At 37.8% G+C, this 14,774-nt stretch overlaps 1 protein-coding gene across 1 annotated transcript; it reads right to left on the bottom strand.

Annotated features, from left to right (window-relative positions):
• Positions 1 to 9,997: 9,997 nt before the first annotated feature.
• Positions 9,998 to 14,072, bottom strand: LOC141433199 (acyl-CoA Delta(11) desaturase; the record flags this gene model as incomplete). The annotated part of the gene is given in 4 exon segments (XM_074095125.1): positions 9,998 to 10,320; positions 10,972 to 11,261; positions 11,597 to 11,933; positions 13,843 to 14,072. Coding segments are annotated over 4 exon segments (1,008 nt in total). The 3' UTR covers positions 9,998 to 10,141.
• Between the last annotated feature and the right edge of the window lie 702 nt (positions 14,073 to 14,774).

Genomic DNA, 14,774 nt, shown 5'->3' with positions numbered 1-14,774 from the left:
TTAGAGCAGGCGTAGAATTTCATTTCGGCAACGGGCCTGAAACCGTCAGGTCGGCAAACTATAATCAATTTGACGAAATTAAATTACAAGGGCTCCTGACCCAATAAATGATGCCCAGTAACTCCCTGCAAGGCATTTTATAAATCTAGTACGTCTGAAACTAAATAAAGGCGACGTGGTGAGAAAAGTGAAGGCGATGTGAGGTCAATTTAACAACCAAAATAGATAGTTATCATTACTTTAGAAGATTAAAAAAAAATGTGATAAAAGCAATGAAAAGATTTCGACTATCACTGATCACGACCACTTATAACATATTATTATTATGCTGCCGTTTCGATGTTTGTACTCTCTTGGCTAGACTATTATGCTGGCGTCGCGATGTTTGTACTCGCATAGTTAAATTATTTTAAAAAACATTTAATAAAACTATCCTAAACTTAAAATACTGATAAAAAATAAAAACTAAAACAAATTACTTAAATAGTACCCCTAAGGCAAGGTCCCGAAGATGCTGGCAGCGTTTCCTCTTTGAATAGCCAAGCTAACTCTTTGTCCGAGGAAGCTGCCAGCTCTCCAGTCCCCTGTGACGTCTACTAACCTTTTCGAATTTTCTTTAAAAAGTTTTAAAGCGCTAGGACCCCACGGACCAGGGGTCTCACTCGACACCGAATGAGACAAAGTCGTATTCGGTGCCAATACCCCTATATTTGGACAATTTCGATTTTTCAGCTGCTTCAGATGCTGCACCGATTATTATGCTGGCGTCTCGATGTTAAATAGTACTTGAATGAATAGATTATTATCCTGGCGTCTCGATATTTGTACTCGCATGACTTGAATAGAATTATAATGGCGCTATAATTAAATACAAACAAAGGACACTTTCATCTTGCAAAAACGCCCGTAAGGTAGGGCAGGTAATTACTATAAATTTTATATTATTACTAGTTACGTCAAATATTAATAATACCTACTTTTCTACGCCTACTCAGAAAGTACCTTTATTAAATTTTACAAATCAGTACGCTCACGTACACATTAACCATAGGCAAAATATTGAAAGTGTGTGTGTTTGTATGTTTCTCCGTCTTTCGCGTCGAAATGGACGCGTGTGTGCGTGTGTGTGTGTGTGTGTGTGTGTGTGTTTAATTTGAATTAAAGTGTGTAAGAAGACATTTTCATATTGTAATGAGCTTTGTACTTCTGGGAATTATTCATAAAATGCAAAAAAACTTAACAAGTAGGTATAAATAAGGATGGACTTATTTAATTGTAAATCAAACGTTCTGGTTTTAGTTAAGTAATCCAAGACTCCGAGAAAATTTAAGAGCAAATATTGAACTTATTGGAGTTGTAATGACTAAATAACTAACTAATCCATAGAACAAACAGCCTTGAAGTAGATTGATTAGATATTTTGTAAGTTTAAATTGGATATCGGGAAAATCACGATCCTTTATCTGGTAAATTTAGTGATAATCATATAAATTATGCCACTTAGGTACTGTTAAAAAAATATAAGGTGTGTCAAAAAAAATGTTACGAGTGTGCTTCACAAGAAATAATTTAGGAACTACGGCACTCCCTATCAAATTAGTTAGTTGTAGTAGCCATCACACAAATAGCGAAACAACTAATAGCGACCTACTCTAAGCTTTATCTTACATTTAAAAGAAATATCTAGGTTGCAAGCTCAAGCTTAGTGGTTTTTACATCAGAGAGGAATTCTACTTGCTGAGTGACGTAATTTCCAGCCACTGCAGCAATTTCCAAGAATAACAGTGTTGCATTACCGTCGTAGTGTACTAAAATTGTAAGACCATTAGTTGATAAAAACTTACTTCTTAATTCTACAGCCAAAGCGGCTTCTGTCTTTTAAAATTAGATTATTTACCATCAAATTGTATCTTGTTCACTAAATCTGCTAAAATTTATTCCTTACTTCTCCATCCATTCCATTTTAAAGGTTGCCTGGAAGAGATCGCTCTGAAGCAATAAGGCCGCCTATTGCTTACCTCAGAAAATCTCTGTGTATATTCCTGTGTTTTCTGTACTGCTTACTATGTGTTGGTGTGAAATAAATAATTATTGTATTGTATTGTATTGTAAACTAAGAATATTATTAAGTTATTTTTTTTTGAAGTTGTTCATTGAATCTGAATGTTAAATTTGACTGACGCTAACAGTATAAGAACAAATTTGTACATCTGTTTCTCATTGTAATCTATTTTTACATGTTTTATGTACAATAAAGAGTTATACCTACATACACACAATATTGCGAGCTTGCGATTTTTTTCTAATTGGTGTTTTGCACTATGGGCTAATCTGACAGTACGAAAGCCCGTCACATCAGTTTGACATTACGTATAACTCAGAATAAATGTAAAAAAATCAAGCGGAGTCCTTCCTTCCATGCAACCTCTCATATTTCGTTTTCTAGATTTTTTTACCGTACAACGGCAAAACCTACTGACACTGGCAAATTGTCCTTCAATGGACAGAGCCATATTTTATTAATAAATATTTCGTCAAATCTCTAATGGCTCTTCAGTCTCATCTAAACGTAACATTAGGCGATATAGAGATCAATTTTCAAGTTAGTTTTAAACAGTAATAAAAACACAAAACATGTTCTACACATATTTTGTGATAGCAAGGTAAAATGAATTACCCGGACGGCTTTCAAATCACAGCAAACGCAACAATAACTTTATACTAGCCAGCATCTTTGCTTATGGCGCACGTGCAATGAGCCTTGATCCTCGGCCTGGCGATTTAAGGAATGTGGACCAGCGGTCGGTCAAATATGCTGTTATTAGCTGGAAATTGTGAAAGGTCAGCCACGCGCAATTTACACCGCCACAAGAACTTATATTACTTGTCGCACGTGCTATTGTGCTGACTGAGCTTAATCTATTGAAACTGTAAGGGCTTGTTTGTAAAATAAGTATTGAAGTATCGAAAATACAAACTGAAACATAGATGCACAGAAAAACCAGAAAAAGAGACCAGCGCTGGGAATCAAACCCAAGTCCTCAGCATTCCGTGCTGCGTGCTGTACCCCTGGTGCTGGTGTGGTGGTATTGGTGGTGGTGTGGTGTCCAGTGGTGGTGTAGGGGTACAGGACGCAGCACGGAATGCTGAGAACCTGGGATCGATTCCCAGCGCTGTTCTCTATTTCTGGTTTTTCTGTGCATCTATGTTTCAGTTTGAATTTTCGATATGGATTTTACGGGATGGCCGTAAGAGTAACAAAATTCGGAGTTTAAATAAAAAATACAAAAAGACTCCAAAAACCAATCTTAAGTATTGAAGTACTTTTTATCAAAAACATTAATAAATATAAATCATGATCCGCAACAAGCTGCGTCAACACTGGTACAGAATACAGGATAATGACATCAGCAACAGGCCTCCTCAATAAATTAAACTCGTACAACCTATTATAAACCATCATCTGCAGCGTGCTTCTTCATAAAAACTAGCCTAAAACCCTCCTCCCTTCATCATACCCGTACCTTCTTCCGTCCCTATTCCGTCCGTACGTCCGTACATCGACCAGTGTAATTCTATTGGGTAAATATTATTTTGTAATCAAGTTTACTATTTTTTTGCTTATATATTATGGTATCTTGCAACTTTTTATAAAATCTGCACACAGAAACAGCACTGTTGATGAAAATTTGCTCAATTTGCAATATGCTCCGAATAATTCGCTTATATTAGTCATTGCAAAAGCTATTATTTGAATCAAACAAGTATGTATACAGATGAATTACATGTCCACATTAGATCGAGTTATACGTAATCCACTTAATAAGATCGTACTGAGAAATACGTACTAGGTACCTATTAGAACGTGTGTCTATACAAACTTAAAGTAGGTAAGTACTTATAAATTAAGTTGAAGTACGTTAATCAGATAGAAAAATCCTACACAGGTAATTAATAGTTAGCGGGAGGAGAATATGAAATCTCTTTTTCGTAAACGAAAGATAAACCTCGCTAAATAAATACAGGTTCCATCTAAAGCGTGGTGGACGTAAAAGCGTTTTTAATCTAGGAAATAAAGATTCGGCCAGGGATTAGTTTCAGCCGAGGAGTATAATCTGTGGCATAAAACCTCGAAAAGCACTCGGCGGGTAAGTAACATACAATATTATATGGGCATTTTATTTGTTATGATAACATTGCAGTGTTGGTGTTCGACAAGTAGGTATGACTAACTATTTAGTAGGTACGTTAGGTATTCGTGAAATTTTACTTAAGTTTTAAGACGGCTTAGATAAACTTGTGAGAACTATAATTATGTACTTACTTCGATTTGTATCATTCGAACATGGCGGATGTAGACAGTATCTAATTTTGGTATTTCTGGTTTCTTTGGATAGTTGAAGTATAATTTTGATAGTGTTTTTATGCGGCGATTAACCTTAACAGTGAACAGTGATCACAAAATTATATATTGCTCTCGTGTCTGTCATTTTTTAATGCGCAAGTTGTCTCCACGTGGTTTCTGAAATTATACTATCAAGGTGCAAAAACTACAATCACCGTACAACGTCGCTCCCAAAGAGAGCTTACTTCGACACTGGCGAAATTGTCCTAAAATAGGACAGAAGCCATATTTTAAATAAATAATAATGTACTTACTTCTTTATTACGTTCGTTATATTTTATTTAGTACTTCAAATTAAACAAGAGAATAATGAAGAGAAAAACTTTGATTTGAACTCTAAAGTTACATTGTGTCAGGGTTGTTTTTAAATATTACAAGCTTTGTGTGCCTTTAAAAATTAAATTACTTAGCTAAACATTATGTTAATTCAAACTACCTCTTAGGTACCTGCGTTAGTAGGTACTATTTTATATATTTTGTGGTACCTGTGTAACATAACGCATAAGGCAAGGCATATTGTGCTTCCACTCAGTGGATATTCCAAGATGGCTATCGGCTTGGATAGAATAAGCTAAATGATTTTTATAGTACCTAATTTCAGTACATTTTTCATAGTTTAGTATCCATAACAATTCGGGATCATCATCATCATCATCAGCCGGAAGACATCCACTGCTGACAAAGGCCTCCCCCTTAGAACACCACAATAAACGACAACTCGCTAGCATCCACCAGTTGCCCGTAAAGCTGGGTCCAGACGGTGCAGACTTGCGCTGTTGCACGGACAAAAGTATGTGCGACTCACATCGTCCACACGATACAGACATGTTAGTTGTTCTTTTAAACCATGTCTGCGCCGACTTTTTGATGCAAGATACAAAAATGCACAGATGTCGTTACAGACTTGAGACTTCACGTCCACACGTCCCATTTGCACCGACTTAAGTCTGTACAGACGCGCTGCGCAGACTAAAGTCTGTGCCGTGTGGACCCACCTAAACTGTCACTATGTCGTCAGTCCACTTAGTGGAGGCCTGCCAACCCTTCGTCTTTCGGTTCGTGGTCGCCAGTCAAGGACTCTTTTCCCCCAACGGTTATCAGTTCTTTGAGCGATGTGGCCAGCCCATTGTCACATCAAATTTCATATTTTTCCGGCTATGTCAGTGACTCTAGTTCATGATGTTCAAGATAAAATCAAACTTGAAACATACAGCGACCAAAGATCCATTCGACGAGCTTAAGGAAAACCTGGTTGTAGATTACTATACCAACTAAATTAAGCCTCCCTCCTCTATTTCCGAACCCACCTGGGCTGATTTGGCCTGTAATTATAGTACGGGAAACGAATCTAAACAAGCAAGCATTATTTAACTGTCAACATGGTCTCGATGTTCGCTAATTACGACATATGTTACGTTTGCTACTCGCTAGAAGAAAAACTAATCAAAGTTCTGTTTTATTTAAAGTTTACCATCAGAAATAATATGGTTAAAGAATAAGCAGTGTCACAAAAATCTCCAATCTTTTATTATTGATATGATAATAAACTCGTTTAATGGTAGGTATAAGACATTGCATTTTTTATCAAGTATTGCACTTATTTAATGTTGCTAAGCTGAAGGCATTGTAGCCCATTGGTTTGACCTATGGCCTCTCAAATAGGAAGTCCGGGTTCGAAGCTGGGAAATTTCTGAGCTTCGGATTTTTTTTAATTAAATTCACCATGAGCTTTACGGTGAAGGAAAACATCATGAGGAAACCTGCACACTTGGACCCTCGCATTCTGAGAGAAGGCCTATGACCTGCAGTGAGATGAGACGTACGTACGATTATATGTGGTTAGATGGGAAGCATTTAAGGAATTATTTAAACTTGTACCAAAACGTCTTAAATGCTTCTTTCAAAGATTGATTTAGAATACTGGCCTTTAATGATGGTATTTACTGTACCTAGCTATCTCTGACAATTCAAGACATTAACCTCACTGGTCGATGATGTGCCTGAGAAACAATCCGGCAGATCGATTAGAGTAACGCATTCATCGATATTCCTAGCTTTATACCAGGCACATCGTGATATGCTGAGAAAAAGAAAAATTTAGGTATGACTAGCGAAGCGAGGAGTGGTTAGTATGAATTTGCGAGCGTGCCGCCGCAGCGGCCGGCGAAGTGCCAGAACCGATATGGCGGCGTTTCATGATATGCTTAGGAATTTCATGATCTGCCTAAACTGGCCAAATCATGAAATGGCGGCGTTTCATGATATGCCTAGAAACTTCATGATCTGCCTAAACGTTACTAGGCAAATCATTGAACGTTAAGTTTTGAACGATATGGCGAATGTCCCTTCGCTGATTTATGAAATGGCGCCATTTCACGATATGCCTAGGAATTTCGTGATTTGCCGGATTTTACGATCGGCCGCCGACATATATCTTTAGTTAAAAGTTAAAAAAATCCTATACTTACATGGAGTGGTTGTATTAACTACACAAAATATACATAGTTCTACGGACATTGTTTAAGCGAATAAAATTTCAAAGGGACGCTCGCTAAAGGACTAATTATTAGTCACTAATACAAACCTTATTAGGGTTACCCTATGAGGAAAATTCATAATCATTCCCCCACTGGTTGATAAATGGTGGCGCAGGAAGCGATCGATCAAATAAACACAGAATTACAGGGCTCGAGTTGCCATTGAGCCATTTTATGATAAATTCATTATGGTAGGTACACTCAAGGGTGAGACTAAGGGTACATTACTATTATTTTCGTCCTGTGGCAAAACCATGTTTGTCAAAACAATGTTTGGCAAAATACGTTTAATAAAATGCATCATTTGGTAAACACTATTAAGAATAATTAGAGGTGCCTGTAGCTCAGGTTAACTTGGTTAAGAAATAGGTTAGGTTAGAACTGAGACCCCAAAAAAACTAATTTCTGCCAGTAAATTTGGTTAGGTTAGGTTAGAACTGTGACCCTAATAAAAAACGAACTGCTTAGTACAGTGGGTTAGGTTAGGTTAGAACTGCGACTCTAATAAAAAAAGAACTGCTTAGTACAGTAGGTTAGGTTAGGTTAGAACTGCGACCCTAATAAAAAACGAACTGCTTAGTACAGTGGGTTAGGTTAGGTTAGAACTGCGACTTTAAGGAATGCGAAACAAAAACGGGCCACGAGACCCAAATCCTACCAATTTAAACATGTTATGTAAATAATTTTTCAAATAATCATTTATAAATTGATGTTTTGTAAAATAATTAGTTTGAAAAATGAGTTGTTTGGGTAATGGATACTTTTTAAATGGTGATTTATCATATGATGTGTTTGTAAAGTGACAAGTTTGTTAAAAGTGACGTGATTTGTGATAAATATCAAATGACGGTTGTGATATGAGCTGTTTGTGATAAGAAGTGGTTGTGAAATGAATAGTTTGCGAAACGTTGATGACATGAAATATTGACTTTGTGTTACACTCGCCTGCCTGCGCGCGGTCACTCTAGCGGCCTGCAAAGAGATTTCATACAACCTTGCAGGCCGCTGGCCGGCAATGCGACCGTCTTTTGTTTCAACGCGCGCTCTGTGACACGCACGCGGCCCACGCCCAGCAACACCGCCCGCCAGCCGCCACACACAACACTCGCGCACACAACACGGCGACGAGACTAGCATCCCGCCAGCTTCATTTCTTTTTTTTTTATTTCATGTCATGTTTGAGAAAAGCACTATACAGGCCTCGGCCGGAACGCGGGGTTGCCAGCCTCGCATCTATATCTGCTTGGCCGGCAACCCCCTACTTCCTGGCCTCTACAGTAATGGGTACTCATTGACGTTCTACTAAATAAAGTTACGTCCAACTATGTACATAATAACAATTTACCGTTCGCGCGGCACACTAGCAATAATTTACAAAGTACAATTGAGCCCAATGTACGGAAACTTTGCTGTTCTGCTTATAAATGCCTAATCTTAGATTATGTAGAGAAGACAATAGTATAGCTTAAGGGAGAGCAGTGAATCAAGGCCGAGAAGTAAGCCTATAAATTAGCATTTGCATTACAGAAGCTTTAGGGCTGGAACATTCCAGAAGTGAACGACTTATCGGCTGCTTCGCCCGCCGGCGAATACTTATCGATTGTATTAGGATTAAATAAAAGTTGATTGTCTTTGTTGCAGTTTTGAAAGGTTTTTAGGGTTCCGTACCTCGAGAGAAAAAAACGGAACCCTTATAGGATCACTTTGTTGTCCGTCCGTCCGTCTGTCAAGACCCTTTTTCTCAGGAACGCGTGGAGGTAAGCTGAAATTGATATCGAATACTCATATCTGCGGGCCCTTGAAGCCTTGAAAAAATCAAACTTTTAAGTCAACGCAATCAAAAGTTACAGTCATTAAACAACGTGATTCCATACAAATTGCCCTACACTGAAAACCTCCAGTTGTCCTAGAAACTTGAAATTTGGTTTGAAGGTAGCTATTATGACACAACCAACTAGAAAAGTCTGAAAATCTTGATTTTTATGTGTGTCTGTAAATATCAAGGGCCAATATAATCTGACCCCACACTGCGTACGTTTTGCTTAGGAACAGGGCTCTGCTTACACTGAACGTATTAAATCACTCGGAAAAAGCGGGAAATATCTTCAACACACGATTCCCGTTTACATACCTATAAATGTGTACGGAACCCTCGGTGCGCCAGTCCGACTCGCACTTGCCCGGTTTTTTTTAATATCTCGGGAGACCTATTCCTAAAGTAAGCAAAGCTTGTTTTGGGTAGGTACTAGGCAACGGATAAAAACTTAAATATTACATAACACGTTGAGATTTTAACGCGAACGCGATCGAGACTTATTTAGTAACCGAAAACTTACACTAAGGGTACTGGTAGTTCGAAGGACTCGCGCTGCTAGGCAGACTTGACACCTCACACTTCAGTCTAATCGTGACCACGGCCACTGTAATGTGGTCGAAACGTCGAGGTAAATATTACTAGTGTGTGTTAGCGTGATAAGACCCGATGGTGGTATTTTGACTATGAGTGAAAATCACGAAAGTTTAAAACGTTAAATTTTTGATTAATTAAGTATATTTTTATCCGATCAATGGCATTATTTGGATAAATTAAAAGATGTTACACTACCCTCAACTTTTATTGCTTAAATAACAAAGAATGAGTCTAATCTATAAATAGTTTTTGATTTCGATGAAATTTGTTACGTGGGGATTTTGGGTTGAGTTGGGATTGAAAGGCGAACAATCGATTTGGTACCTTGGGAGAAAATGCATTTTTCCGGATTTTAGCCCAAGCTTTGCTCAGTCGTCTAGGTATTAGCCGTTGTCTCCGCTTCGCTTTACTTAGGTGTTATATTATACCGATCACAAATTATTTTCTCAATATAAGAGTACAGAAAGCAAGTTTCATTCTTAGTTTTTAACCTTAACACTTATTCAGAGTTAATAATATCTGACGGTACAAAAGCGTAATAATTGTTGATTTGTTCGTACTTCACGTATATTTTTGTCATGAATATTGTATACATTATACCTAACTATTAAACCTTGAGCTTTTTATAACAAAAAAACACAGGAGAACCAGCAACCAATTAATACATTTTTTACTATATTTAACAATAAACCGTGGTTTTGAATAATCTATTATTGATTTAAAATGAATATAATGCAAGTTAAAGTACATAATAACTTAATTACCTTTGCGATGATGCATTGTATATAGTTATTGCAACACTTCACTATTCTCGCATGAATATTTTTGACCCGAAATATCAGTGCCGTCGCCAGTTCTTCTCATTCTGCTATTAATATTTTCATACGATGCAGTCTTCAAGTCGTAAGCCCAGCCAATCCAAGCGAAGAAATCAATGAATTTCGCAGTCCAATTCATTGCCATATTACCTAAAATAATAGTACATTACTATAGAGGCCGAGAAGTAGGCGGTTGCCGGCCAAGCAGATATAGACATAGAATAGGGATGCGAGGCCGGCAACCCCACGTTCCGGCCGAGGCTTGTATAATGCTTTTCTCAAACATTACATGAAATAAAAAAAAATAAAAAAAACAAGAAATCAAGCATGGCGGGACGCTAGTCTGGTCGCGCTGGCTGTTGGCGCGGCGGCTGCGGAGCGGGTGCGCGCGGCGGCTGCGCAGCGCGTTGAAACAAAAGACGGTCGCATTGCCGGCCAGCGGCCTGCAAAGTGTATGAAATCTCTTTGCAGGCCGCTAGAGTGACCGCGGGCAGACAGGCGAGCGCCTGCAACGCGATACTTCTCGGCCTATTATTTGTAACACAAAGTCAATATTTCATGTCATGTTTGAGAAAAAGCAATAATATAAGTACCTACTTACAATGCAAAGACTAAACCAGCAATTATGTTTCAAAATCTGTAAGTACATCCAAAATAAGAGTATAAATCTACGCAAAAGAAGCATCAAGTCAATCCATTTAAGTAATTAACCAGCATGGCTTTATTGTTGGAACATGGTAGGTAATTACAACAATATTTTGTAATTAGGTATGTAAGTGCCATAATCATGTGGTACATTACCAAGTTCAGATGATCTATAGTCCCAAGGAAATACATGATGGTAATTGTGAAAGCTCTCTCCAAGACATATAATCAAAGCCATTTTGTTGTCTGCCGGCAAAATGTTTTTGTCGTAGGGCCTGTAGCCGTATAAATGGGCTGCGCTGTTTACAAGGAATATGCTGTGGAGACTAATAACATAACGCAGCATCGCGATGTGCCAAGCGTTGCTCAGCGTCTCTCCCCAGAAGTACATCGGTATTATCGTTGGCAATACGAAGCATATCATGCCTATGAAAGGTATTGCATAACTGAAAGTATAAATGTCATGCTTACACTTATTGTTGCTTACATTAAAACGTTTTTGTTGTTACTCAATCGATCTAGGGTGTCTATCGTTATATCCAAATTTATTACGTCGATTTTCATGTATGCCGTCGAAAATTACTTCACGAATGTCATTACGTTTTTTTTTTCTAATTCATAATCGATCACAAAATCAATTAGGTACAGTCGAGTAACTTTTCATCGTCAGCTATTTCGCTACAGAACCGTACGTTATACAAATAATCCTACTCTTATATCACCGTCTTGATAACGTTAACTGTGTAAAGTAGTTAACAATATTTTAAAAAGTAATCCTCACTTTTTTTGAAACCGCAAGATAGGATTGCTATAAATATCCGACATGTCGATTATCTTTCCCCTTTTCTTGACTTCGGGGTGCTTTTTCACCAGCAGCCAGCCGACATGTGCATAAAAGAACCCTCTGCTTGCGTTGTGGGGGTCCCCATCTGTATCACTATATTTGTGGTGCATTCTGTGGTCTCTGACCCAATGAATGACACTATTTTGAAAACCTAACGAGTTGAAGACTATAAGGATGATTTGCAGGGGTACCGTCGCTTTGTAGCTTCTGTGTGCCCAAAGTCTGTGAGCGCCTGCTGTTATGCCTAAGATTGCCATCTCGTTAAGGATGATAGCTGTAATAAAAGTTGATGTTATTCAACGATATAAAAATAATACAAGTAACTAAGTCTAAGTATTAGAGTTGGTTAATTGTAACAGTGCCAAACTAAGATCAGAAGACGAATTGTCTAGCGATCGCATTCACCATCTCTTTATACCGTCGTCTTATAGCGAGTGACGAAAGAGATGGTAAAATAGTAGATTGTACACCAAGGGGACAAAGCACTGTATTATGTCACGGGCGCGATATTAAATCCTGAGCGTAACGAAGGACTCCGGATTTAACTCCTGAGCGTAGCGAGTGAAGAATTTAAGCGTGCCCAAGGCAAAATCAGTTTTATCCCCGAGGCGTATACTCTACTTTTCTCACCTTTTGCGAGACAGTAAAATCCAAAGCTACTAGAAAGAGTATCTATCTAATAACTTTAAACGAGCAATTCTGTATAAAAGTTATAATATCTTATATAAATATAATATGAATCTCAGAAACGGCTCCAACGATTTCGATGAAATTGATATGTGGGGGAAAACCCCACAAAACCCCGTAAAACTCATATCGAAAATACAAGAAAATAGAAAAAGCTTCCAAAAAAACAATCTTTATATTTAGTAATTAGTTAACTGAATTAAGTTAAAGTTTGATCAGAACTTTTGCACCAGGGACAACTCGAGGGGGCCTTTTTGACTAGGCTTAAGCTCTTCTCATTGAAGTGGCAATGGGCAGGCCATATAGCACGGAGAACAGATGGCCGTTGAGGCCGAAAAATTCTCGAAAGGAGACCGCGGATCGACAAGCGTAGCGTAGGACGTCCACCAATGAGATGGACGGATGACCTGGTTAAAGCCGCGGGTTCACGGTGGATGCAGGCCGCTGCCAACCGAAGCGACTGAAGGTCTATGGGGGAGGCATATGTCCAACAGTGGACGTCCTATGGCTGAGATGATGATGATGATGACGATGATGAAGCTCTTCCTAAGTTAAGATTTTTTTTAATATGTATTTGTTTTCTTGACATGAATACATTATTTAAAATTTAGTAAATTATCTATTAGTTCATTTCATTACAGGTCTATTTTTGTAAATGTAAATATTAGTATATAATTGTATTTGTTTGTGTTATCTGTCAAATAAAAAAATGTCTGTCTTATATAATTGCGGCTCCATTATTATCCTGTTCCTAAAATAGAGTGACACCTTTTTGAAACTTAAGTTATTTTGTTTATCGAACACTTTTGCTCGTCATGTGACGAAACGTCAGAAGTGTTATATACAGTTATTATTATTTGGATCTTTGTTGCTTGGACTTAAGGTATATTTTAAGTTAATTTAGAAGGTAAAACAGATATAAGCATAAGTATGAGCAACACGGCCACTTTTTCGCTTTGATTTTGTATGTGTTACACAATAAGCGGCTTTTCAGGTGAGGACGCACAGGGTGCCATATCCCAAGGGAATTTTGTAAAAATCATCCTTAGGGGCTGTTTCACCATCCATTGATTAGTGTTAACTGACGGTTAGATATGATGCCGTCTCTATTTGTTTTCTTCGAATAGACGGAGGCGGCATCAGATTTAACCGTCAGTTAACACTAATCAATGGATGGTGAAACAGCCCCTTAATGTCAAGGAGCACCTACACAAAATTTCCATTTTTTTTGATGAAAAAGTCAGGACTTTTTTTGTATACCTATGAAAACAGACAAATTCTCTGCTGGTTCGATTAATTGATAGCGAGATATATCATCTTTTTATACTATGTACTGGTTTTATGAGTGTTCCGCAAAACTGTTCAGTTTATTGCTAACGGCTAAGCATCGTATCGTTGTGCAAGTCTGCAAAATAGCAGTGGAAATAATTAAGGTTTTCAACGTAAGTTAAAGTAGAAACAGTGTTAAAGTAGAAACAATAAAATTAAATACGTACCAAGTAAAATAGTTTGCCATTTAGCAGAAGTAAAGCATAAGTATAAACCATATAGCCCAGCGATGTGCCCGTATCCAAAGGTTAACAGGTTCGTGTATATTATTTGATACTTTCTGGGTGCAGCTTGAGGTGCCACTAATTTTTCCCATTTCTCTTCACTTTCCGGCAAATCTGATTCAATATCTTCTAAATTTGGCGCCATAATTTTACTTTTCACAATTTTTTTAAATCTGAAAAAAGACTAGTGTTAGCACCTAGCGCCGTCTGACCAACAAAGGACTTTTTTAATAACTGCAATGCGCAATGGCGAAGGACTGAGATTGAGATGAAGATCGTCTGTTGTTTTATAATATAGTTATATCTACGCTGTTTCTGGTAGTGACGTATGTAGTCAGGAGCAAGTTTTATAATAGCAAATGTCAAACCAAGGTGTATATCACTGTCACTGGCGAGACATTAACGACTGTACTGGCGTTAATGCCAGGTTATCCGTATTTAGCAATATTTGATTTACTTTTATATTTTCAAAACTTCTTTTTGGACTCTTAAAATATATATTCTAGTGCCGCTAACCCTAAATGGGCAACGGTACAACACGATGGTTATAGTGGTTTAATAAGGAATTATTTGAAAATCAAATAAAAAAAAAGGTACGTGGATATCCCAGGTTGGATTTTAATAAATAATTTGTAGTTTACGTTACGAGTCCAGCCGACATTCGGGCCACGCAATACGCATGCATGGTACACTTTTAAAGATTTCACAGTGCAAGTTTGAAACTCTATTCTAAAGCCCAGTTTAGATCTGCAATAAAAATCGTGCAAGTTGTATTACATTGCGAGACCGTAAAGCAAACAAGTACAAAGTGGTTGATCAAACGCCGCAATGTAACTTGCAAGATTTTTCTTGTGGCAGGTCTAAACTGGGTTTTA

Source organism: Choristoneura fumiferana, chromosome 12, assembly GCF_025370935.1.
Source record: "Choristoneura fumiferana chromosome 12, NRCan_CFum_1, whole genome shotgun sequence".
Taxonomy (NCBI): Eukaryota; Metazoa; Arthropoda; class Insecta; order Lepidoptera; family Tortricidae; genus Choristoneura; species Choristoneura fumiferana.
Note: the sequence above shows the minus strand (reverse complement) of the source record. Positions and strands in the feature narration are given on the sequence as shown.